We start from the raw sequence: 26,117 nt of genomic DNA on the forward strand, positions 1-26,117 counted from the left end.
CAAGGTGTTTACCGTTGCCACGCAAGCCATTCGCAGATGACAGGAATCTTTCCGCCCACAGATTAGCATAATGAAGGAGAACAGATTACGGTGGATGCTGGCCAAGCACCCAGGTTGGCAGCTGAGGGTGGGCTGGGAGAGGGCGGGAGGTGGAGCTGGCGCTGGAGGGTGTAAATAGACACGGAGACCCTGCTTCTTGTCCCAGTGCCTTTGGCTTTTTGCAAAAAGGGGCCATTTTGCTGTGCGTCTCATGCTGAGTCTCCAGAGCATTTAAACTTGTCTCCCTTGAGTCGGAGGAGTTCTTACGTCCTACGTCCAAGATGGCTGCTTTGTTGTCTTCCCGCCTCCCCTCCCTACACACACAGCAGGCACCAAAGCCTCCCAGCTCCTCCAGCTCCTCCGTCACTTTCCCAGGCCGTTCGGCTGCCTCCGGTTCTTCATATTCTCCTTCGGCTCCTTTGAAACTTGAAGTGAGAGCAAAGGAAAGAAAACCCTGGCAATGATCTTTTTAAAAAATGTTTTTGTTGATTTCAGAGAGGGAGGGAGAGGGAGAGAGAGAGAAACATCAATGATGAGAGAGAATCATGGATCGGCTGCCTCCTGCATGCCCCACACTGGGGATGGAGCCCACAACCCGGGCATGTGCCCTGAGCTGGGAATCCTGGTTCACAGGTCAGTGCTCAACCACCGAGCCACGCCGTCCAGGCTGGAAATAATAATAACCTTACAGCTCAAAAGAAACAGGGCCTGGTCCTTTGCTGGTCCCTGGATATGCAGGGAGGGGGAGGCGTCCTCTTCTAGTGAGGAGGAGTAAGGTGAGAAGTCTTTTGGTCAAACATGGAGTGGATGGAAGGAAGTCCTCAGAACCAGGGTGTGGTGCCACCGAGCTGGGCTCTCAAACTCCCTCCCCTTAAGCCCAGTCCCTGCCCCCTCTTCCAGCCTGCCTTTCTGCACCCACCGGCCTGTGTGTCAGAGGGAACAGACTTAAGTTTCCTCCCGGCTCCCTTGGTGGCAGGCAGGATTCTCAAGGCTGAGCATTAACGCAGAGTGCATTATCGCTTCGCCCTGAGAGTTGTGGGGCTGCCAGGGGCAGTGATTTTCATGGGGACACCGCCGTGGCTATGTTCCACGGGATGCTAACACTTTTAAGACATCAATAATGCCTACTTTTTGCTTATTGAAGGGTTTTTCCAACTCGCCCTCTTCCATTTTCAAAAGGGACTGGCAGTTTTCCTGACATGGCAGGGACCATTCTCTCATGTCAGGGAGTTCTGTGGCTGACAGGGCATCGGAGGGTTCACGTGGCCTGCCTGGAGACAGTGACTGTCTCAGGTTCAAAGGGAAGAGTCTGCTCTGTGATGTGTCCCCAATAAAGAGGTTTAAGTCCGAGCCAGTCTTGGAAGTTCTCACCAGCAGGGCGTGCTTCTTTATTTTGAAGGCCCCGAGGGAGACTTCCCCGCAGTCTCTCATGGGTTTCCTTTTCTTTTCATCTTTTTAAAATATATTTTATTGATTTTTTTACAGAGAGGAAGAGAGAGGGATAGAGTTAGAAACATTGATGAGAGAGAATCATCGATCAGCTGCCTCTTGCACACCCCCTACTGGGGATGTGCCCGCAACCAAGGTACATGCCCTTGACCGGAATCGAACCCAGGACCTTTCAGTCTGCAGGCCGATGCTCTATCCACTGAGCCAAACCGGTTTCGGCTCTTACTGGGTTTTCTGTGCACATAGAATGATGCCGCGTCTTTCTGTCTAGGATTCCTTTATGAGTATGTCACGCTATATAGTTTCATTATTTTTTAATATCCACTGAAATACACTTTTCAGTGATTATCTCTTCTTTTCTCTCTGTATTCAGTGTAGATCTCCTATCATCTTGGATTGGGAAGTCAGATCTTATAAATGCCTTGTTCCCTTGAATACATGCAGGCATTCGGTTTCATGTATTAATCTATGTAGTACTGTTATTTATCTTTCTGTTGCTGTTGTTCTTAGGGTCCTTTTAGCCCTAATATTTTCTTAGATTGGACACCTCCTAGAAGCCTGGCTGGTTTGGGTTGTGGTTAGAGCCTCGGACCTCAGACTAAAGGATCACAGGTTCAATTCCCGGTCAAGGGCACATACTTGGGTGCAAGTTTGATCCCCGGCCCCTGTTGAGGGATGTGTAGGAGCAACCAATTGATATGTCTCTCTCATGTTAGTGTTTCGCTCTTTCCCTCTCCCTCTAATGTTTCACTCTCTCCTTCTTCCTTTCCTTCTCCCTTTTCCTGCCTGCCCTTCTACTCTTAGAAAACCAGTGGGAAAAAATGTCCTTGTGAGAGGATTAAAAAAGGATAATAACAGGAACCTCCTAGAGCTCAGTTATATTCCAATATTCCAAGGCACCCTTCCCAGGGGTATGCAGAAGAGAAATTGATAAATGCTTTTTGATGATGATGTATTACCATGGTAGTGCTACTCTCCTTCCTGGAGAGTATATAATGGGAGCATGATTCTGGCGCTTAAAGCAAGGCCATCAGGTCAATCGCTCAACGATCTCTAGGCACATATCCAAGAAGGGCTACCTTCCTCAGTCTTGGAGATAATGTCCCTGTCTCTTTCTTTGGCAATTGTAGAGTTTACATTAAAGTGGCAACTTGAGTCCATCCTGGTCCAGCCCCCATACACCACACAGAGCAAACCAGGAACAAAAGAAACTAACCTCTGCAGGATTGGTAGTTATAGCATGAACTCAGAGTTTGTAGATCTTGCCTTTGAGACAGCAAAGCCACTCTTGGGAGTAGAGTTTCCTAACGTGTGGTATGATATGAGTACATACAAAGGATTCTAGTGAAATAAGATTGAAAAAGTGCTAGGTGGAAGGAAATGACAGAGTTTTGCTTCCTTAGGAGGCCCGGGCTCCTGGAGTAGGATAGTGGGTATTCTATACCTCTCAACTATTGAAGACACTGGGAGCTCTTTGAGACATCTCCATTTTCCAGGGGAAGTATCTCGGGCCACATTAAATATAATTTAGAGTTGTCTGAACAATAAGTTGGCCTCACATTTTTTTTCACTAGTCATTCCATTCTGCAGTGAGCACATGGGCCAGAAGATAAATGAGAGAGGCAATACATTTTTGTTTTTTAGCTCTTGATGTCTGTGTCTCTCCTCCCTCCCTCCCTCCCTCCCTCCCTCCCTCCCTCCCTCCCTCCCTCTCTCTCTCTCTCTCTCTCTCTCTCTCTCTCTCTCTCTCTGTCTCTGTCTTTTTCTCTCTCACACACACACATACACACCCCAATAATATTCCTCATAGCAGCTTACAGTAAACACACGAACCTCTTTCCCACTTTTACTGCAGGCGTGCTGACAGGCCTGCTCCCCTTCAGGAACTATGCGGTGACCCTCGCTGCTTGCACTCTGGCCGGCTGCACCGAGAGCTCGCGTGCACTCAACATCTCGACTCCACAAGAAGGTAAAGTAATTTCAAAGGTCTTGACTTCCACATTTCAGTCATGAATAATAAAATAGGAGAAGAGCTAAATGCTGCAAGGCCATTTGCTGGAAAACCCCAACCTAATTTGATGACAAAGTGCATTGCCAGGCCATAATTGCTCCATTTTTGGGGGGTGGTGCGAAAATGAATCAAACTCCATACCCTTTAATGACATGCATCTTTAATAGCTGTAATGCAGATTAATGGGCTTTTTAATTGCTGTTACATTGTTCATGCAAGAGCCTTGTCATTAATATGAAGCATCTGAAAGATTAATGAAAGCTTCCTCATTTTACTATGGCTCAGAAGTAAATCTAGAGACAGTCTGACTAAAAAGAATTGATTGTATGGCTCCGTACGAAATTGAGAACCAAAGGGTTGATTTCCATGGTCTCTCTCAGCGGCTCACCACCAGCACAGGCAACAATTGTTCTCTCTTGACGGGACCCCCTGAGGGCCGTGAGGCATTCCTACTCTCTGCTCCGTTCCTTCAGCTTGGGTCTCGCTTCTGTGTGCTCAGAACCTGCACACTGCTGCCATACATGACTGTTTCAGAAAGCACATGTGAAGAAGACAGTGAGAACGGAGATATTTGAGCGCTCCGAAGGAAAAGCTTTGCTCAGACATTAGAACGCATCACTTCAGGCAGTAACCGCTCTCAACAAGTCTGAGCCCCTAGTTCTTCCCCTTTCTCTCTCCCGGGTGAGGGGAGTGGGGCGGTGCGTGCCTTTCACTGTCTGCTTATAATGTTGCTTAGGAGCCTTCAAAGTTTGGGCTTCAGGGGTTAAGAGTCCGCCTGTCTCTTTTCAAGTATCCATCCACCCGTTTCTCACACTTCTTCCCAGGCCTTCTTTTCTTTTGTTGTTGTTAATCCTCACACAAGGATATCTTTCCATATATATATATATATATAATTTTAGAGAGAGAGATTGCAAGGAATAGGGAGAGACACACACAGAGAGAAGCATCAATGTGACAGAGGCACATGGATTGGTTGCCTCAAGCCTGCAGCCCAGGTACAAGCCCTTGACCAGATCTTGATCTGGACCCTCTAGTCCATAGGCAGGCCCTCTATTCATTGAGCCAAACTGGCTAGTAACCTAAGGACCGTGCCTATAAGCTGGCCCCATAATAGAATACAGGACTTGGTGAAATCCTTCTTGTCACCCTTTATTCTTCGTGCTGTACACCTGACCTAACCCAACGCCCTCACCTGGATCCATCTTCTGCATTTTCTCCACGTTCTCTCTGTTTGGTCCACTGAGAATAGCCACGTTTCTTAATGTGCCATCGCTTCCGTTGGGCGCACAGTCATCCTCTCACGTATGGCCACCACCACCATGTGGTGCAACTTGTCTTCTCTCGTTGATTTCTTACATCCATTGCGTCCTTTGTCCAGGTTCTCCTGCTTCCCTTCAAGTCTACCTGGCAGCCACACCCCAGAGAAATTTCTGCTCACCCAGTTCATCGTTTATTTCTCTTCCAGTATTTAAGGAATTTCTGATCTCTATTTTTTTCTTTAAGTGTACTGCTACCCTGGCCAGATAGCTCAGTTGGTTACAGTGAATTCCCAATACGCCAAGGTTGAGGGTTCTATCCCTGGTCAGGGCACATACAAGAATTAACCAATGAATAAGTAGATAAGTGGAACAGACTTTTCTCTCTCTCTCTCTCTCTCTCTCTCTCTCTCTCTCTCTCTCTCTCTCTCTCTCTCTCTCTCTTTCTCTCCCTCTCCCTCTCCCCCTCCTCCTCTCCCCCCTTTCTCTCTCAAATAAAATAAATAAATAAATAAAAATAAAACTTTATTGCCAATTTACCAAGCAATAGGTATGTGTAGGATAAATTTTTAAAAGCTTTTAGTTCCTGTGACTCTAGTTCACTGACCATTACAGAAAATCAACAAACCCCATTAAAAAAAGAGAGATTTGCACACAATGTAGTTTTCAAACAGAACTAATTAAATTGCTTCTGCACTCTCTGCCTGCTTCTGTGGTCACACATACACTTCTTCTATCTCTCACAAAACACTCGGACCAGCAGGTTCCAGCTTAGATCAAAAGCTCCTGGAGGGCAGGGGCTTATCCGTCTCATTTGCTTTAATCACACGGCCCCCAAGTCGAGATTATGGGCCAATAATACCTTTGACAAAGTAACACGTCAGTCAAGTGAACCCTGAGAGTAACTTCCCATCCATCATGGATGCAAATTCTCGTGACTACAGGACAGTTATTTACTTCTCTTCCTAAAGCAATTACTGACAAGCTGCTCACACATCAGGACCATTTCCATGCGTGGGATTCTGGGCTTATTCCATGATGTATCGGTCTGGGTCTGAAAAGTTTGAATTAAAAGAGTAAACTTAACCTCTGTAACTCTTTTTTTTCCCCCTCCCCACAGCCCCACAAGAGGTTCAGGCACCAGGAGCCAAATCCCTTCCCAATTCTTTGTTCCTCTCCTGGAATCCACCCAAAAAAGCGAATGGAATCATCACTCAGTACTCTTTGTACATGGATGGGATGCGAATCTATTCAGGCATCGGAGAGAACTACACAGTCACAGGTAAGACCTCTATGCATGTAAGTAGATAATGATAATCTATATTAGAATACTATTTTTATATAATTTCAGATTAGAGTGTGTGTATACATACATGTGTTTCAAATAACTATCATGGATGGTAATCTGAGAATGTGGTTTTAAAAATTGGGTTGGTGATTTTGTTGAGCCACTAAAATTCCCTACTTTTTATGGTCACATCACATTTATGGTGAAGCCAACCCTGAACTCATGGAAAAGAGTTCCTGTTGCTCCCCCTCCCTTCACCTGAAGCTGTCCTACTGCGTTGCTTTATGGTAGTGCCCATCACTCCTCTCCTGTCCATCTATGGATATACCTTTGCTCAGGCGCAGAGGGGCCCCTGGAAATACATCAACACACAGAGCTAACATAGGACTCCTCTGCCTCCATTGATTACAGGGCTGACGCTGGGCCCCACATGGTCCCCAGCCATGAGATTGAGTCAGTGATGTCATTGCAAACAGATTCCACTGTCGCATGTGATAACTATGATGACATCCACGTGATGGACTACCCGTAAGACTCAGAAGTTTGACTCAGTTCAGTGGCATCTGAATTTTAGACAATTAAAAATATCAATGCTCCGATTAAAGAGTAAGGATACTGAAGGAAAGTGAATTGTTGAAAATCTCATGAGACTTTGTTGTCTGATATTTGTAACCACATACAATAGGGCCTCCCCTCAAACGGCAGATCAAAAACTCATAGGAGTGAGCACGAAAGATTGGATGCCCAACAGCTGAAAACCAACCAATATCCACAGCTCAATAAATGTAAATGTGATATATGTCACAATCTATAACAGCATGTTATAATATATGTTATATAATACATGCTAATATAATGCATAATAATAATTTTTGTGTTGAGTATGGAGTTCTGTATTTTATAGTATCATATTTATTTATCAAGTGAGACATTCTTAATCAAATATTGACTAATAAAAACCTGAGGCCTAGGAAAGGTCCCACAGGCTAGAGTCAAAGGCAGGATTAATCATGGATGCACTCACTCCTTCTCATCAGTGACTGGAACAAGGGCTGGAAGGGAATCGGTCAGGCCTTGTCCCTCATATCTCTTGTGCTTGTGACATCACGGGAACACACACAGATGCTGATTGGAGGTGTTTGTGGACAGGGCTATGGCATTCACGCAAATGCATTCTCAGCGTCTTCATCTTTGTGTCCCCTCTAGTCAGAACTTTCAAAGGACCAGAACAGTTGCTTTTCTGTTTGCTTCATTGTGGTTGGATAGAATTCTGTGGTGCTATTTCTGTGAGGTAGAGATCATCATTGACCCCATTCCATAAATGAGGAAACTGAGGCATAACAAGAATAAGTAACTTCCTCAAGGCCACAGGGTCTGTGAGTGGTAGACTTTTATATCCACTCAGACTACTCTGGCTATGATGAGGAGAAAATGGGGTCTTAAACAAGTTACTTAACTTCTTTGAGGCTTAGGCTCTGAGCCTGTAAATGGGAAATGTATCATTTTTAAGATTTTTAAGAGACGCCATATATTACAACATCTAGCACTTCCGTGGCACTTAGTAAAATGAATAATAATTATTTCCAGTTAAAAGTAGAGTTTGTATGAGAAACTAAAAAAATAGATTGTGCCCTCACAATATCTGAAGGTGTTATTTTAACTAAAAACTGTAGACCACAGAAATTACTTCAGAAGAAATGAAAACAGACCAGTAACTTTGTGTTAGACAATAGGAATTTCTTTCTCACAGTTCTGGAGGCAGGGAGTGTGAGATCAAGGTGTTGGCAGGTTTGGTTTCTCTTGTGGCCTCTCTCCTTGGCTTGCAGACAGCTGCCTTCTCACTGTGTCCTCACATGGTCTTTCCTCAGGCACACATCTAGTTGTGTCTTATAAGGACACTGTCCTATTGGATTAGGTCCCTACCGTTATGGCCTCACTTAACCTTAATCATCTCCTTAAAAGCCCTACCTTTAGCCCAGCTGGTATTGCTCAGTGGTTGTGTGTCAACCTATGAATCAGGAGGTCATGGTTTGAGACCCAGTCATGGCACATAACATGGCCAGATTATGGGCTCGACCCCCAGTAGGGGGCGTGCAGGAGGGAGCCATGATTCTCTTTCATCATTGGTGTTTCTTTCTCTCTCTCTCCCTCTCCCTTCCTCTCTGAAATCAATAAAAATATTTTTTTAAAAATATTGTAAATAAAACCCCTACCTGTAAATATAGTCACACTGGAGTTTAAGGCTCTAACATGTAAATTTGGGGGAATGCAAGTCAGTCTATAACAGTACTTACAGTGAGTGCTTTGTCTACTGCTGGCAGAGGCTGAACGCCTACTTTCCCAGAAATTCTCCAGTGACCTGACCACCAGATAACATGGTGCTAAAGATCCCTTTCAAATCAAAAGATGTTACACCTGTGACAGGCACTGAACTCGGGTCATGTGTATCTTCCAAGCTTCCACTAGGAGCCCCAGAGAAGGCTGACAGGAAGGTGCTCTAGCCATTGGGATGGGCTTTAACCTCTGCAGACACTTTACATGTCATGTTGCATCATAACCCATGCCTGTGATGCTATTGACACTCGCTGCTTGTCTTTGTGTCAGGATATTTGTGACCTCATATCTTTACCACAATGACTGGTTCATGGGTTGAACTTGTAGTTATGAGGGCTGGGGCTGTCAGCAATAGTGAGAGTTTGGGACCTCTCAAATGGACTTTGACAGTGTGAGATGTCAATTCAGGAAAAGACAAAGAGAGGAAGCCAGGGTCTAGCTAAAAATGATACTGTTCTTAATTATAAAAAGTTATAAATGTTATTGAAGATCATCCGACCATATAATCAGCTTACCATACTAGGAGAAACTCTTAATATTTTGCATCGTTCATCAGCAGTGAACCTTTTATTCTTACATCTTTGATAATGTTACAAGTGAAAATTTATTTTCATTTGCACATGTAGCTACTAGTTATGTGGAATACTTACTACATAATTATTAGTCAATCATATTTTGCTTTAATGTATCTGATCACAGTCTTGATGAGCAAAAACTCAGTGTAGCTAGCAATATAATTTTAAAACTTCTTCAAGAGCAACATTTCATATCCTGTTTTTCCTGGTTATAGTCATCCGCACTATTTAGCATTCTTTACCTTCTGCACTGTCAAAACTTCCTTGGTACCTTGGCTTAATCTCCCCCTCCGTAATGTTCAACATGTCATCAGTTTTTTCTTACTCCTCCTTCATTTCCTGTAGCTTCCTTTACAGTGTCTGCATAGAACCAACATGCTTCTGTGTTGTATAGCCAATGGTTCTCACAGCCAAACCGGGTGTAGGTAGAGGAAATGAGATGCCCTTCAATTCAGAAGCCACTTAGCATCTAGGTGGTTGAAATTTTTTCTTCTTCTTCCTCTTAAATAGGAAGCATTAAAAGTCCAATGCATTGGTGCACCTTGAGTTAGTACAAAATATATTTAAAAATGCATACCGTTCAGATTTTTTGCCTTGCATAGGCCATAAGCTAGTAGTATGGTGGGTCACTCATGACACTGAAAAATGAGTCCAGTTAGGGAACCTCCCGAAGGCTGTTGATGTTTGCTATAATAAATAGCACACACTTTAAGTCAAACTTTTTTCATTCTGTATTCAAAGGTAATGGATTTTTCGTAACCATAGTAACCTTGGCGTATTTCTGGATAAATACATGAGGTATATACATTCTAGTTTTATTTTTGAATATAAACTACCGCATTATGTATTACTAATAATATGAAAAATAGGATGTAGGTTAGTATAATGACAGCTTAAACTAGTATGCATTTTTCTTCTGCAAAAAATAAATATTTATCAAAAGTATAGGTTCAATTAATTTTTCCCCAGTTTTGTGGTATTCTGGTGGTGCCATTTATCTTTTTGTGCAAGATCTCCATTAATCTCTTGTTTCTATCCCATAAAAGATTTTTAAGAATTTTGAGGTAGAAACAATTGCCTCAAAGCTTATGATTAAAAACATTATGGAAAGATTGAAGGACCTATATTGGTCTCACCAGCAGAGCTATTGTGGGCCACTTAAGATGTGTGTATACAGGATGTTCATAAATAGGTACTAAAAAAGCCACCCTTTGTCTGTTCAACATCCTGGGATTGTTTCAAAGTTCGGGCTAGATAGCATTCTGATTGATGATGACTATCCAAACGGTAGCCAACCAGATCATTCTCATTTAAATGAGCACCCTACCAGAAACTGGCAATCTTGAAGAAGTTTATGAGATGTCTCAGAGAAGCCTACAAAGTTTTTAGAAGCAAGGATAGCAAGGTAGGGGTAATCATGGAAGTATGCCCTGTGCCTAACAAGGAGGTTTATATGAGTTGTACTAACTGAACTGGTGAAGGGAGAGGAGTGATCCCTTGCATAGTTCTTTTATTATTATTACATGAATTATTTTTGGTTAATACAACCTAAGACATTACTGCTTATGACTACTGGAACCCCAAAAGGGAGGAAGATCAATAGGAACTCTATTAAAACACACAATTCTGACACCTCATCTAAAGGTAGTGTTAAGGAGTTGAATCAGTGCCCGATTTCAGCACCACGGAGAGCACCCTCAGGACCTGGGATCCCTGTCTCTAAGACAGGCATTAAGACAAAGATGGTAGCGATGTAAGGTGTGTGTGTGTGTGTGTGTGTGTGTGTGTGTGTGTGTGTGTGTGAGAGAGAGAGAGAGAGAGAGAGAGAGAGAGAGAGAGAGAGAGGCAGAGATTGAGAGAAGGGAAGGAGAGAGAAAAAGCAGATGAATTTCTGCTAAAGTCAGATAGGCAATAAATATTTATATCTGTAAGCAACCAAAAGTGCTAAAACTTCTGTCTTATTTGCCAAGGTCAAACTGAATCACGCATAAACGGCAAAATAGAGATGTTAAGCTTGAACCATCCAAACACTTAAGTCTTATGGTGAGAAATTTATTGTAGAAGAAGCTATATTGCTAATGGCACAATAAAAAACAAAAACGTTGGAAGGCCGGGAACTTCTAACCCAGCATTATGAGGAACCTTATCAACACTACAGATTCGAGCTGAATCATCTCCATTCATGCTGATGGCTTCCAAAAGATGTTTTTCTGAACAAAATAAAGCCTCAGTCTAACCTTGGTTTTTCCCTTAATTTGAGCTTTCTGAATGCCACAATGCTGCAGTGCATCCAAATCACTCCTCTTACGTAAAGCAGTGTTACTGAGGGGAACACTGTTGGTGTGCTTGTGTTCTTAATGGGTAAGGCAGAATATGTGATGGTGTTCAGGTAAGGCAATGATCTCATCTGTGAGTCACTGGGCCTCTCTACCACAAACTAAGTCACACTTGTGCCCTTTTTATGTCACAGAGATAGAGCGTTAAATTATACAGTCTCAGAAACATTGAGGATGCAAGGGAAAAGCTTAAACTATGAAAAGAAGCGGGAGCCTTCAGAAGCCAAGTTGCTAAGTCAGTGACCAGAGTCCAGGAGAGTTGCTTGGGGCTTAGCTACACTCCAGATCCATGGGCGGATGAGCAGTGGCTGCATTATTCCAAGGAGCCACGCCCACTTAGTAACAAAGGGTCAAGCAAAATAGAACAGTGAGTGTAGAATGTGCACATATCAGCTGTGCTTAGCTGTAGATGATATAACCAGGTGTCATTCTTACTCAAAGATGCTTCTGCAATGCAAGCACACCAGTATGTGAAGAAATTAAACATGTGTATGTTAGTATCTGTACTCAAATGTTAACCTGGGATCTGTTCACCTAATGAATGAGGATCACTCTCTTCAGTGCTAGGAAAGGACACTATGTCTGTAGGGATTTCAGAGGGAAAGTGTGAAGGACATCCAGTTAGGAAAGGAGTGGAATTGAAGCCTGAAAACAGTAATGGAATGTGTCCTGTTGAGAGTTTTGCAAACAGAGGCTGCCTGCTATTTTGAAAATTTTGAGCACAGCCATTAATTTTTAATTTATTTTTAAGACATCCTGAGATATACATTCATTCTGAAAAGTTAAAGTATCTGAAATATGCAGCGTGATGACTCTCAAACCATCACATATTCTGCCGTATATATGGAGATATATATGGAGCCAGCACCCAAAGCAAGAAACAGAGCTGTATCAGCAAGCCAGGAACCCTTCATTTTACCTCCCAGGTCTTATCTCCTGACTCAGGTAACTTGCTCTCCTGACCATTAGCAGCACAAATTAATTTTTGCCTTGTTTGTCATTAATATGAGTGGAACAGAAATTGTAAGTCCTCTTCTGTCACTGGCCTCTTTGAAGGATGTAGGTGGGAGAGGGAATTAGTGGAGGGATCTTGGCTTCCTTCTGCCTGTGTGTGAGCCCTCGGACTTCAGGACAATTATTCTGATAACAGAGAACATCAGTTTAGTTTCCCCACCTTCCAGAAAGTCATTGGAACATTTGTAAAATGAAACATCCATCTCTTTCTTCAAGTCCAACATCTAAGTAAAGAAATAATTATAGAAAGGCTTTATCTATGAAATTAGAATTGAAACACAGCAATACTGGCCTGTGTGCATCAGCAAAAAACCTCCTAAATGTCCAGTAATGGAATATTGGGCAGCCATATGGCTTATGAGACTGTGGAGGAATATTTAATAATGATGCTAAAAACAAATATTTTAACAGGCAATATGTAATACATGAGTGTATTTTTGTCAAATACGTATGTGTTACATGTATACATATACATGAATGTGCTTACATGCATACATAACAGTGGTTGTTTTTAAGCAATGGGATTCTAGTCTCTCATTTTCTTTCCTGTGAAGAGGTCTTATCTTTTAACTCTTTATGGGTTGGATTAATAAACAGCATTTCTATGATATTTTCCCCAATGTTAATATATGTGATGAAATTGACACAAAGAATGACTATTCTAGGAATCTGGTGGCTTTTACCCATTAATGCTTGTAGTTTTCCCTAGTTTGTGCCTTGATATTTAATGAATTTTCTCACCTTACTTATTTCCTTCTAGTCAGGAGCAAGTACGGTATTCTTCATACATGTGCTATCTACCGCCATGACCAAAATATTGCATGTATGTGATGCTATACTTCAATTCCCATGTCTTCGTTTGATTCATAAAATCTTTTATATCATTTTCTACATATGTCTATATCACTTAAATGTGTTGTCTTTCAATATTAACTTAGTTTAAAGGGGATAAATCTTGATTCAACATGGGAATATCAGTGCATTGAGTGCAGTTGTAATGCCATTATCATTTCATAATCTTTGTAGTATGTGCCATAGGAATAAGGACTCAGTCGACATCTAATAAGCTCTTATTGAACTGAGTTGCAATGAGTTGAATTAAACTGAAGAAAGACTCAGAATAAGCAAATTAATATTTTCAAGTAAATGGCAACAAATGCCAATGCATAATTCAGAGGTAATTAATATGCTAAATGTGGTAAACAGTTGTAATGAGGTAGGATGTTCCTGTAGCTTGGTGGAATTTTTCATTGAATTATCCAATAGGTGGTAATATCTTTTTGGTGGATTATTGGTATTAGTTTGCTCGGGCTGCAGTAACAGAGGATCACACGCTGTGGAAATGCACCATCACCAGTGCTAGAGGCTGGAGGTCAGATCACTGTCGGCAGGCGGGCTGCCTCTGAGGGCTGAGCAGGAGCTTCCGTTCCCTGAGCTCCTGGGGCTCTTTAGCGCTCCGTGACTTGTGGACACATCTTCCCGATCAGTGTCCGCCTTCTTCTTCAACAGCTTTCTCCTTGGGTGCTGCTTGTGTCCCCATTTCCCCTTTTCCTAAACACACGTCATACTGGATTAGAGCCCACCCCAATGACTCATCCTAACTCATCGCGGCTGTGAAATCCTGCCTTCAAACCAGGTCACCTTCTGAGGTGCTGGGGCTAGGATTTCAGTGTCTGAGTTTGGGGAGAACACTTCAACCTATAAGTATGTGTACCTGGTGCTGTGATAAGTATCATTCCAAACCTCCCCTCAAATACCTACAAACTGTTAGAGAAGATAAGACATCTAGATATTAAACCTTTGTCAGAGTTGCTGTTTTCCAGTATCTTCAGAGGGTGGGCATTACACCTATGACTGAGATAGTTTCAGCTTTCCTGAAATCATTTCCACTTCCATCGCTTCCATAGAAATAGATGCAACTATTTATGTTTTCCAGTCAGTGGTCATTTCTGTAATAGGTGTAAGAACAAAGGAGATGATTGAGAAGAGAAAGCATCACCAAGGAAGTGAACTATTGCAGGCCTTAGAGGTTCAGAACTGAAAAACAGGGACGGGCCCTGCTGGCATGTGAACCAGGAAGATACAACTGTATTCTCCGTCAGGACACATGCCCAGGTTTCAGGCTTGATCCTCCAGTAGGGGGCATATAGGAGGCAGCCTCCCAGCATCGATGTTTCTATTTCCCTTGCCTGTGTTCTTGCGAGCGCGTGCGCTCTCTCTCTCTCTCTCTCTCTCTCTCTCTCTCTATATATATATATATATATATATATATATATGTGTGTGTGTGTGTGTGTGTGTGTGTGTGTGTGTGTGTGTGTATATATATATATATCTTTTCCCCTCCATCACCCTTCCTCTCTGAAATCCATAAAGGAAATATTTAAACACATACACACACACACACACACACACACACACACACACACACACAAATAGGAAGCCTAAGGACCAGGGCAGATTGGTCAATGGCACAGAACTGAGCATCTAGTCAAAATGAAGTCACAGTTTCATGTGACTAAGGGCCTGGGGGAGTGGCTTTGCGCTTTTCCCTCAGGCAAAGGAGAAGCACCGAAGGATTGTTAGAATTGAGGTAACATGAGCTGATCAGTGTATTTGAAAACAAATAATCAAAATATGACCTTAATCGGAAATACTCACTCACAGGTGCACCTATACAGCTGTTGTCTCCATTCATTGGGTGAAAGGACAAGCAGGTTAGGACTTAAATGCAGGAAGCTAATTGGACTTAACAATGCAGATGGCTCGGGAAGGGGAGGAGGAGAGAGGAGCATTAATGCGTATTTGTTAACAGATCTATTGTATTACATTGCTGCGCATCCATCAGTGTAAAATAAAATCTCCTTATGTTATATCCTTTTAAATGGTGTTTAAATATTTCCTGACGACACAATCCTCTCCAGCGTTTGCCCTTGGTGCAGCTTTCCATTAACCTTGTTGTGGAGATTAAACCTAAAACTGTGCTTTTGGAGGGGCCTCAATTACGGAGTGGAGCCCGGTGACCTCGATATACAGCCACATCTGGACACGCTTTGTCTCTCTATCCGATTTAGAAAGTTCAGCAAACTATAGAATGCATCTATTAGCAAACTGACAGTCTCACATAATTAGGCTGTCCTCTCTCTCAAATTAAAGGCAAAGAGGGGTTAAAACCTCTCAACTATAAATGATATAGTGAAGTACGCAGGATACAGACATCCGGGATAGTCAATGAATTTAGTTGCATCAAATATGTAAGAAGAAGAAAAAAGGCGGAGATTAAACTCAAAGTGTCTTTCCCTTGTAGCTAACTTTTTCAATATTGTTGTTGTTTGTAGTGTATCTATATAAATCCTTCCGTTCCCTCAATGGTAAAATTCTCTTTTTAATTATTTTCAAAATAGTATTTCTGTGTCATGGATGCAAAAAAATAATAAGGCCCAGGAAGGCTCAGGTTCCTTCTTCTAGTGAAGGGTTGACTCAGTGATGAAACTGGAAAGAGATTTTGGGGTTTTTTTTCTTCCTTCACCTAAATACTAAATAGCCATCTTAAATTGTAAATGCCTTTTATAATGTATTTGATTGTATCCTTGGAAAAGGCAGGAAGGATTCAGAAGCAGTGGTTACTATTCATTCTTGGTTTTGCAAAGTCAAGGTTGCCATTGGCCCTGACTGTTTCAGTTGCACATGATGGTAATCCAAGTATTTTTTTTTAAAATATATTTTATTGATTTTTCACAGAGAGGAAGAGAGAGGGATAGAGAGTTAGAAACATCAATGAGAGAGAATCATCGATCAGCTGCCTCTTGCACACCCCCTACTGGGGATGTGCCCACAACCAAGGTACATGCCCTTGACCGGAATCGAACCCGGGACCTTTCAGTCTGCAGGCCAGTGATCTATCCACTGAGCCAAACCGGTCCCGGACTAAGTATTTCATTAGTGGGTTTTTGTTTGGTTAGTTGTCTTGTTTTGTTTTGTTGTATAGCAATCTGTTCTCCATTGTAACAGGTGGTCTTTCTCTGTGGAGGGGAGGGCGTGGTCATCAGCCGCTCCAAATCCACGCCCTTCTGGCTGGGAAACTGCCCAACTCCAGATTGAAAAATACTGGGGAACGATGCTGATTGGTCCATCTTGGTGCATTCCTACAACTTTGGGGTCAAAGAGGCAGGATCTGCTTTCTAGAATAAAGCGGAAAGAAAAATATAGCTCGTGAGGAAATTATTATGATCCTGAGTACCAACCCAATTTAGTTCATTTGTTAAATTTACCAATATTTGATTCTTACTGCCCATAAAGCCTGTCTTACTTGGATATTTTTATGAATGCAATTTGTAACTCTATATCCTTGGAAGTCATCCAACCCTGTCTGCCTGTGTTCTTTCTTTCCTGTGAGCCTGTAAGTTGCACCATGGTATGAAACGGTTACCCAAGTTTATCCCCATTTTGTAGGTAAAGAAATAGGGCATCAGCAGACTTACCTGATTTGCCTGCATTCATGAAGTTGGTCGTTGATGCAGCCAGGACTAGGATTTTGGCGCTGTGATCATTTTCTGACTCCCAAGTCACAACTCTCAACGACATAAATTTCAAGTGGAGGAAGGATGGGAAATTCCCTGACACTGTGATACTCGATGGTGTCAAAATATTAACACACCATTTATGTCTTCATCACATCATCAGTGTATCCTTAAAGACAACTCATCAATTAACATGTCTCATTTCAAAGTGAGCTTTAATCTTCTAAGTTTCAAGCAAGCCTGTGGATTTTAAATGGGGACTGTCTGACATTGTGCCCGCATGCATTGAGGAGATCAGTAGAAAGCTATTGGTCTGAATCTTGTGTGGTCTTGAGAGTAGAAATGAGCCATGTCTTCAGAGTCAGTAATGAAGTTACTTGTGGAAATGGGGGTTTGTATGGCTCCCTGCTGCACGACCTCACATCTTCCTTGTTTCAGTTAACCACCACAGACATGAAAAAATAATACACCCTTTTAATCCACTCACAGAAACAGTGGTTTGCTGGATTTGCCATGAGAAAACTTCAGGCTGGGTGGCTTAGGTAACAGGAATTTATTTTCTTCCCGTCTTGGGGACTGGAAGTCCCAGATCAAGGTGTCAGCGAGTTTGGCTCCTCCGGAGGCCTCTCTCCTTGGCTTGCAGATGGCCAGCTTCTGGCCACGTCCTCACATGTCTGCCCGCTCTGAGTGTGCCTCCCTGGTGTCTGTGTGTCCAGCTTCCCTCCTCTTGGAAGGACACTGGAATTTGTCCTTAGGAGGAACAATTAGAGTAAGATCCACACCAAAGGCCTTGATTTAATTTAATCACTTCTTCAAAAACCCTGTCTTCAAATGCAGCCCACTTTCGGAGGTACTGGGGGTTAGGGGTTCCACATAGGAGTTTTGGAGGGATATTCTTAGGCATAACAATAGGTGTAGTAAAAATTAAACCTTTCCTTGTTTGTTTGTTCCTTGTGGACAGTAATGCCTCAAGAATATTAGAACAGAATATTTTCACGAATGCTGATTTATGGCTCTTTCATTCATTAACTGACCCACCCACCCATTATTCATAGATCGTTCTCGTGCACTCTGAAATGGGGGCAATACATTGGTGCTCCAATAAGGAGTCGTCTGGTGCTGTGGGACCTGCGTGGGCTTCCGGTTTCCCCTCTGTGTTCCCGTCTCTCACATCAGTGAGCATCCTCGGCCCAAATTATTGGTTGACTTGGTTGTTTTTTCCCACTAGACTGTGAGTGCTTTGAGGGTATTCTCTCCTGAAGACATGGGAGGGTGTATACACATAGAAAAACAGCCAAGCAAAGATTGATTTCACGATGAAGGACTGAAGGCCTCATTTTTTTCCAGTTATTATAAAGCTAGACATTGTGTGGAGAATTTATCAGAATACCAATTGGTATTTAGAGGGATGTTTGAGACAGTAATTTGTCTGAGACTGGCAGCCAGACCTAAGTTGATTAGTAACAGAAGTGACATGTGACCCAGTGCTTGCCATCCATTGGGTACACATTTTCTTCCTATTTCTCTATATGGCACAAGTATTAAGACTATCGCAAAGCTCATAAGCACATAATTTATGCTAAACCTGTGAGAGGGGCCATCCATGGCTACAAATATGACTCATTTCATGCTATTAATGTTTGTAAACATGGATGGATTATTTTTCACATTTACAGTCATGATGTAATTAAATCCAATGGAGTAACAACCAAAATATTGGTACCTATTTAAACATGAAATAGTTGTTTTTACTATGAGTTGGAAATTTTGGATGAGTGTTAGAGAATGACAGAAGATTCAGACATAGCCTTGTTTGTTAAAAACCTCATCCCTGTGTGTACTGTACTTCCCAGTTACATTCAAAGATAGAATGGTAGGAAAAAAGTTTGGGACAAAAAAAAAAAAATCTTAAAATTCCAATAGCTTTTAGGGAAGTTTGTTTCCTACATCCCAATTTTTAAAGGCTATTTTGCAAAGATGCTATTCTTGTATTGCCCTCTCTACATTTTTTCTGCCCTATTGTGGAAATATATACAAATCCAGCAACTCCCAGGGAAATACTACCGAATTTGCAAATATTTGAATATTTATCACTTATGGGAAGATTAGAAAGTCACTTTCTGGCCCTTGTTGTAGCTCTACTATGCAAAAGCCAAGAGGATACAGCCCATAAATTCTATTAGCTCGAAACTCTGGGTGTCAAAAATATATTATATAGATAATATTAGGAGATTTCTCCCTCACTGAATGACTGCTATAAAGTTAAACTTGGTTTTCAAAATATAAATCAAATGAATGTTTTCTGTAAAGCTACAGACCTCTAGTGTCAACTGAACTTCCACAGACCTTTGCGCATTCATTTCTCAAATTCAGCATGTATAGAATTCCTGAAAATCTGAGCATTTAAGGAGCTAATAGTAAAATATTAATGCTAATATACATTATTTTCAATTTTGTGTCTCTTAAGTAGTTTGGCGCCAATATCTTCATTGTAATTTGTTATTAATCAGTAAAACTTGATCTCTTCCTGAAATGAATTCTTTTTTACAAGTATCAGCTCAGACCCCATCGTAGGAGATAAACTATAATTTGTAATTTTGCACAAAAATTCTCAAATCATCTGCCATCTTATGTCGTAAGCAGTATAAATTAAAGTGGCTTAGAATCATTGGTATGTACTACATATCTATACCCTATAAGCCACAATATCTCAGAGGTTTGGAAGACATAAGCCATAGCACAGTGTAATTCAAAAGACATAGCTGAAATTATCTTGGACACAGGTTATTATCTGCTATATCTCAGCATAGAAAATACATGGCAGATGCCCAACAAATATTTGTGGAGTGAATAAGTAAATAAATGACATAAAAGCTATTTCTGAATGTGAGTTGTGAGCATTCATAAAATTTAAAAGCCAGTTACTGACTATTCTATCTTTCATTGTCCAAAAGCAATGAAAGGTAAGTGGTAGAGGAGGTGTGTGTGTGTGTGTGTGTGTGTGTGTGTGTGTGTGTGTGTCAGAGGAAGGGGAGGAAGGAGGGATAGAGAAAGAAAAGTAATCCTATATAATAAAAGGGTAATATGCAAATTGACCCTAACAGTGGAATGACCGTGCATGACCGGTCACTACGATGCACACTGACCACCAGGGGCCAGACACTCAATGAAGGAGCTTCCCATTGGTGGTCAGTGCACTCCTACAGGGGAGTTCTGCTCAGCCACAAGCCAGACAGACGGCTGCCAGCTCAGTGGTGGTGACGGGAGCCCCTCCCGACTCCTTGGCAGTGCTAAGGATGTCTTGACTGCAGCTTAGACCCATTCAGCCATCAGTTGGACATTCCCCGAGGGCCCCAGGCTGCCAGAGGGATGTCTGATTGCCATCTTAGGCCCGATCCTCCAGGAGTAAACCTAAGCTGGCAGGTGGACATCCCCCGAGGGTACCCACACTGTGAGAGGGTGCAAGCCGGGCTGAGGGACCCCCTGAGTGCATGAATTTTTATGCACCAGGCCTTGAATATTATCATAAAAGCAACCAAGAAAAAAAAAATCTTGGGCTCAATATGCTATAATTTATTATAAATTGGGTGTTGGGGTTACTCAGGAATCCAGAATGGAAGACAGCTGGCTAAGAGTGCTGTCCGCCTAAGGAGTTTGGCAGGGAAGCCTTTGTTCTCAGCAGCCAAAGAAGGGGAGAGAACAGAGAGGAAGCATAGTTCATCATTAGCACAATGACAGCAGTAGCACTCCTTCCCCCTCCAAACTAGTGATTGTCAGCTCCTAGCTGGTTGGGCTCCACAGCATGTGCCACCAGCTACTATCTTGATAGAGGCACCAGGTCTTCATTTGCGTATAGTTAGTTTTCTTGTTGCAATATTATTTTTTTTTTCTAAATATTCAACCATCAGGTGTGTCCAAAGTATAAAGTAAAGTAAGGGGATACCTATGATACCAAGAATTCTTAATCTCATGCCAAAACCTGTTTGGCTCAGTGGATAGAGTGTCGGTCTGCGGACTGAAAGGTCCCTGGTTCAATTCTGGTCGGGGGCATGTACCTTGGTTGTGGGCACATCCCCAGTACGGGGTGTGCAAGAGGCGGCTGATCGATGATTCTCTCTCATCAATGTTTCTAACTCTCTATCCCTCTCTTGTCCTCTCTGTAAAAAAATCAATAAAATATATTAAAAAAAAAAAAAAAAGAATTCTTACTGTCAGAGAGCCAATAGTGCCGTGGGTACTCGTGATTGGTGTAAGCATGCTCACACGAGAGACTTATATGTTTTTTTTTGTTTTGTTTTTGTTTTTGTTTTTTAATGGCAGCTAAGTAAAGGACAAACTATGCCCACATTAAGGAGAATCAGGAGAGGCTCTGTGAATAATATACTCTTTGAACAAGGTTTTGATGAGAGGGGTATATGTGGATCCCCATGGCGAGGCGGAAAACAATGTGAGCACACACACACAAAAAAAGCGTGTTGAGTTGAGCCATCTAGTTTGGTTGCAGTGTTATAGAGAAGCACTTAACGAGGGCGAAGTGAGTCCCTCTCTGCCAGGTAGTTTGAATGGACGGAACCGGATGTTGGTGAAAGGTAATTGCTCATCTGGTTAGAGAAAAGCCTAGTCCACCTTAAGGCTTCTATGAGGAGCAGAAGAACGGTGGTGTTCAGGCTAAACAAAGCCTCTGTGTTTTGGTTTTTTTTATTAATTATAAGATCAGACTCTGAGTTTTCTGGACCCAAAAGGCTGAGCAAGCGGCTGTGAAGCCAAGGCTGCACAGGGGCAGAGATGAACAACTTGACCTTCTGCCTGCTTTTGCTGGGGCCCATTGCTCTCCTGATGTCTGTGGAGAACACACCACCTACTAGGTCAGCCACCCAGACTGTGCTCTCATTGAACCTAGAAGTGATTTTCAAGACGGAATTCCTAATGACAGAGGAGCTGTGGTCACTAGTGACCAAATTGTTCCAGCGTTTAGAATATGTTTTTTATCGCTGAAACCGGTTTGGCTCAGTGGGTAGAGTGTCGGTCTGCAGACTGAAGGGTCCCAGGTTCGATTCCAGCCAAAGGCATGTACATTGGTTGCGGGCACATCCCCAGTAGGGGATGTGCAAGAGGCAGCTGATCGATGCTTCTCTCTCATCAATGTTTCTAGCTTTCTATCTCTCTCCCTTCCTACCTGTAGAAAATAAATAAAATAAAATAAAAAATCCTCTTTATAAAATATATTTTTTATTGATTTCAGAGAGGAAGGAAGAGGGAGAGAGAGAGAAAAAAAAAACACATCAATGATGAGAGAGAATCACTGATTGCCTCCTGCACTCTCCCTATTGGGGATCCATCCTAAAACCGAGGCATGTATCCTGACCTGGAATTGAACCATGGTTCACATAGGTTGACACTCAACCACTAAGACACACTGGCCTACATTTTTAACACCCAGGTGATGACTCCTGGGAAGAGAGGACAAAATCAGGAAGAAGCTCTATTTTTTATTTGGAAGTTGTTAGAAAAACGACTTGATAAGTGTGCCTTAGATCATAAAGAAGCAAGAGCTGCCAAGGGAGACACCAATAAGAGGATATACATTTCTCAGTTTACACCGTGAGTTAAAAGAAAATCATTGCCTACTTATTGGTTCATTTTGTAAATTGAGATCAATGAAATTCTCCGAACAACAGCATGAAATCAATCGCAAAACAGCATATAATTCACGGCCAGTATTGTAAATTATGGTCTGCTCGACAGCAATCGGTGAGGTTCCCACGCGCTGGGGTGCATTTCCGTGTAGCACGTCTCAGGATGATGCCTGTGGATCCATTTCTGATGCATATCAGAGCGATCTGTTCTTCCCTGTCCACAGCTTTCTCTGTCTGATCTCATGCAAACGATGCAATCAGGCAAATGGAAAACAAGATGGTTTTGTTAAGGGGCTTGATGAACAGTGGCTGTATGTTTTCAGGGTCCCCCCCTCCCCACCCTCTCCAGTGGCTCAGCTCAGATCTGTGTACATACCTGCAATTGTTCGATTCCATTGATCCATCACCTTCCCACTGAAGGGCCTGATCACACTGTGGAGACATATTACCAAATCAGTTACTGTTCTATACCTCTTGGCTTTCACCTGAACTTGGTTGTTTTGCTTAGGGCTTCACCCCCGAAAAATGCCTTAGTCCTGCTTCCCTTGGGACCACGTTTTCACTTTTTCGCATTAACCCTTTTAAAAAAGAACCACCCGATTCAGTTGTTCCTTTTTCACCTAGCTACCCTCCTCCCCCAACCTGAGAACTCCTCTTTTCTTGCCAAGTTTTCCTTCCTCTTTTCCTCACCATTGCCTCCCATTCCACCGAGGGCTCCCCAGTCCAGCCACCTGTGCAGCCCCCTCTAACATGTATCATGTGAGTCTCCCTCTAACATGTATCATCCCCTTCTTTTGTTCATGCCTCATTATTCAAAGGACACGAGTGACACTTCATCTTCTTATGGAAATACATGAAGAATAATCCACTTCGGGGTGGACAGCGCAGGCATAAAAATGACTCGGAAGTCAAAAAAGCTATTTAATCAGACTGGCTTTCTTTGTACTGTTGAGTCTATGGTTTTCAAATTTTCAGAATCTAAAGGAAATCCTCAGTTCCTATTGTATCAGATTTCCCATAAGGATGTTTTGTGGATTAATTCGTTTTTTAAAAAATCCAATGGGAGGAACATTTTAATTCTGCATAGGATTGGAAATCTTGGGTGTGGTTAACAAAAGCATGAATAAAGGGCAGAATGAGCATGAAGCATTTATAAGTCTCAGTCAATAAGACATAACTATATCTATATTTCTATGAATACCTGTATTTTTAATTCTGTAACCCGACTTCATATATCTGATGTTACTCTGACAGTCCCTCTCAGGGTCCATCCCTCCTGTCCCTTGAAGGTGTGAAAGCTTACAGGATCCTAGATAGTTTTTGGTATTTGGGTGTGGCCATCCATGATGCTTCATCCTCTGTGCAAAGCGGTCACTACTGAGATGCCCCCTCAGATCTATCGGTCTCTCCATTGCTTCTGTATCACTCTTGGGGAACTGACCCCTCAGCAGAGCTTTCTGTGGCCCTGCCCTACTGCACACTCCAAGGTCTTTTTTTTTTTTTCTGGCTCTGTCTGCTGCCTGGGACTCTACCTTGGAACCAGGCATTACAGCCCCTCATCCCAAGATCCTGCACATCCCTGTCTCCTTCCTTCTTCCCTCCTTCATTCCATCCGGGATGCCTGACGTGGAGATCTGTGCCCTTTGTGTTTCTCCGAGTGCCCTCCCTTTGGCCCTGTGTAGAGGGGTTACCTTGTTCTTCCTGCTTTCTGACCAGTCCCATTCTGTTTCACGTGTAGTTCCTATTTTCTAGGTAAAGTCTGGCTTTATAATTTAATGGGTGGACATTCATAGGAGAATGTAACTGAGGGAAAGGCATGGGGTGAGCAGTAAGGAAGAGCAGAAGGGGTAAAGCATGTTGATATTTATGACACCCATATTGATCTTGACCCCATGGCACGGATTCCAAAAATTACAGCGGTTCAGAAAGAGCTAGACCTGAGGACTTCAATTTGAGACCTCACTTGGGTCCTCCAGATTTTCCCAAACCATGGAAGGAGAAAAAAAATAAAGAGATCAGCACAACGAAGGAAGAAACAAGGGAGTAAGACAGTTATCGCCAAGGAGGGCCAAGGGTCCAGTTCAAACTGGAAAACGCAGAAGTGTAATAGACTTTTCAGCACATTCAGCAATGTCTCTCAGTCACACCGCACAGATATGAGAAGATGATGTGGGAAGATTTCTCCCAGGCCAGGGACTGAGGTAGCAGATACAGAAGACCATTGAGGACATGAGGTACCCCAGAGACCTGGAGAACATGACTTTGAAATGAGATGAAAGATGGTGGCAAGGGAAGTTGAGATGTTGTGAGTACTCTGGAAATGAGAGACTGTGTGGTAGCAAAGGAGGGACTGCATTAACATGACAAACAGAAGGGGTGGGAGGGCTGACCACAGTCTGTGGTCAGATAGGCTGGGTTTTAAATTAAGAGTCTTGGAAATGGTTCCAGAGATGGTCAGGTAGTGAGCCTCACCGTGCTGAATGGTGAAGAATGCAGTAGGGATGAAGGGCATTCCATGTGAGGAAGTGGAAGAGGAGCCAGATTCGGGGATGAGTCATTGCTGAGGATGTTGGAGTTGCCAAAAAGGTAAAGAAAAAAAAGGGTGAAGTTATGATTGAAAAGGAAACCAAGCCAATGCTGAAGTCATTGAGAAAAGAGAAGTATGACATAGGAGGTGTCATAGTGCCAACTGAGTCCTGGGCATACATTTTTCTTAAATATTGAATTGATATTGATAAACTATAGCTGTGTTTTCTCCATCTATACATGTATACCTTAGAAAAATTGAAAATATATGTAATAAAAAATAATCAGCCATGTGTCCTCACTCTGAGAGAACCACTATTAACATTTGGTGAACATTGATCTCCTGTTTGTTTTTTGGTTAATCCTCCCCTAAGGATATTTTTTCCAGTTATTTTTAGGGGGAATGTAACGGAGGGAGAGGAGAGAGAGCAACATCTATGTGTGTGAGAGAGAGAGAGATATCAATTGGTTATCTCCGACATACTCCCTCATCAGGGCTGGGGATTGAACCTGCAACCCAGGTACATGCAGTCCAGCCAGGTACATACCCTTGATGGGGAGTTGAACCTATGACCCTGTGAATGAATGCACCGGTGTTCTAACCACTGAGCCCATTAGTCAGGGCTCCTGTTTTGTTTTGTTTTTTTGTTTTGTTTTGTGTGTGTGTGTGTGTGTGTGTGTGTGTGTGTTTTATGAAGCATTTGTGTTTGAGAATTCTTTTTAGGAATTAAGACAAGCACAAAAGTATGACTGATGTTTATGATCTTGGTAAAGTGGACAGGACTTTGGTGAGATTCATTCAGTGAAATAACTGAGTACCTGTGAAAAAGGGGGTACTCAGGGTATTTTAGAATCGGATTAGTAAATCACAGATTAGCTTATGCCAAGGCATGTATTCAAAACCTATAAAGTGTCAAGCAGTGTGCTAGGTACAGAAGATGCAAAATGAATGTAGCACCATTCCTGCCCTTACAGGGCTCACTCTGAGGGCTCGGGTAAACAGAATAAAAGTCCTATAAATAGATCCTGGTGTCAGCATTGTGGGCACCGTGTTAAAGGTGTGTGCAAACACCTTGGGAGGGAAGGGGAGGATAACGGCTCCATCTTGTGCCAGAGGTCACGGCAGGGTGTGTGTG

The 26,117-nt window shown here is 42.5% G+C and overlaps 1 protein-coding gene across 1 annotated transcript in view; it reads left to right on the top strand.

Moving 5' to 3' along the window:
* Positions 1-26,117, top strand: part of USH2A (usherin) — a gene marked incomplete at its 5' end in the record, with an annotated part of 394,535 nt that overhangs the window by 172,590 nt on the left and 195,828 nt on the right. Inside the window, 2 exons of the mRNA XM_084868505.1 lie at positions 3,344-3,457; positions 5,876-6,037. Of these exons, the coding sequence (XP_084724631.1) occupies positions 3,344-3,457; positions 5,876-6,037 (276 nt within the window). The remainder of the gene's footprint in view (positions 1-3,343; positions 3,458-5,875; positions 6,038-26,117) is intronic.

The sequence above is a fragment of the Pipistrellus hanaki genome (assembly GCF_964339955.1).
Source record: "Pipistrellus hanaki genome assembly, chromosome: 20".
Classification (NCBI taxonomy): domain Eukaryota; kingdom Metazoa; phylum Chordata; class Mammalia; order Chiroptera; family Vespertilionidae; genus Pipistrellus; species Pipistrellus hanaki.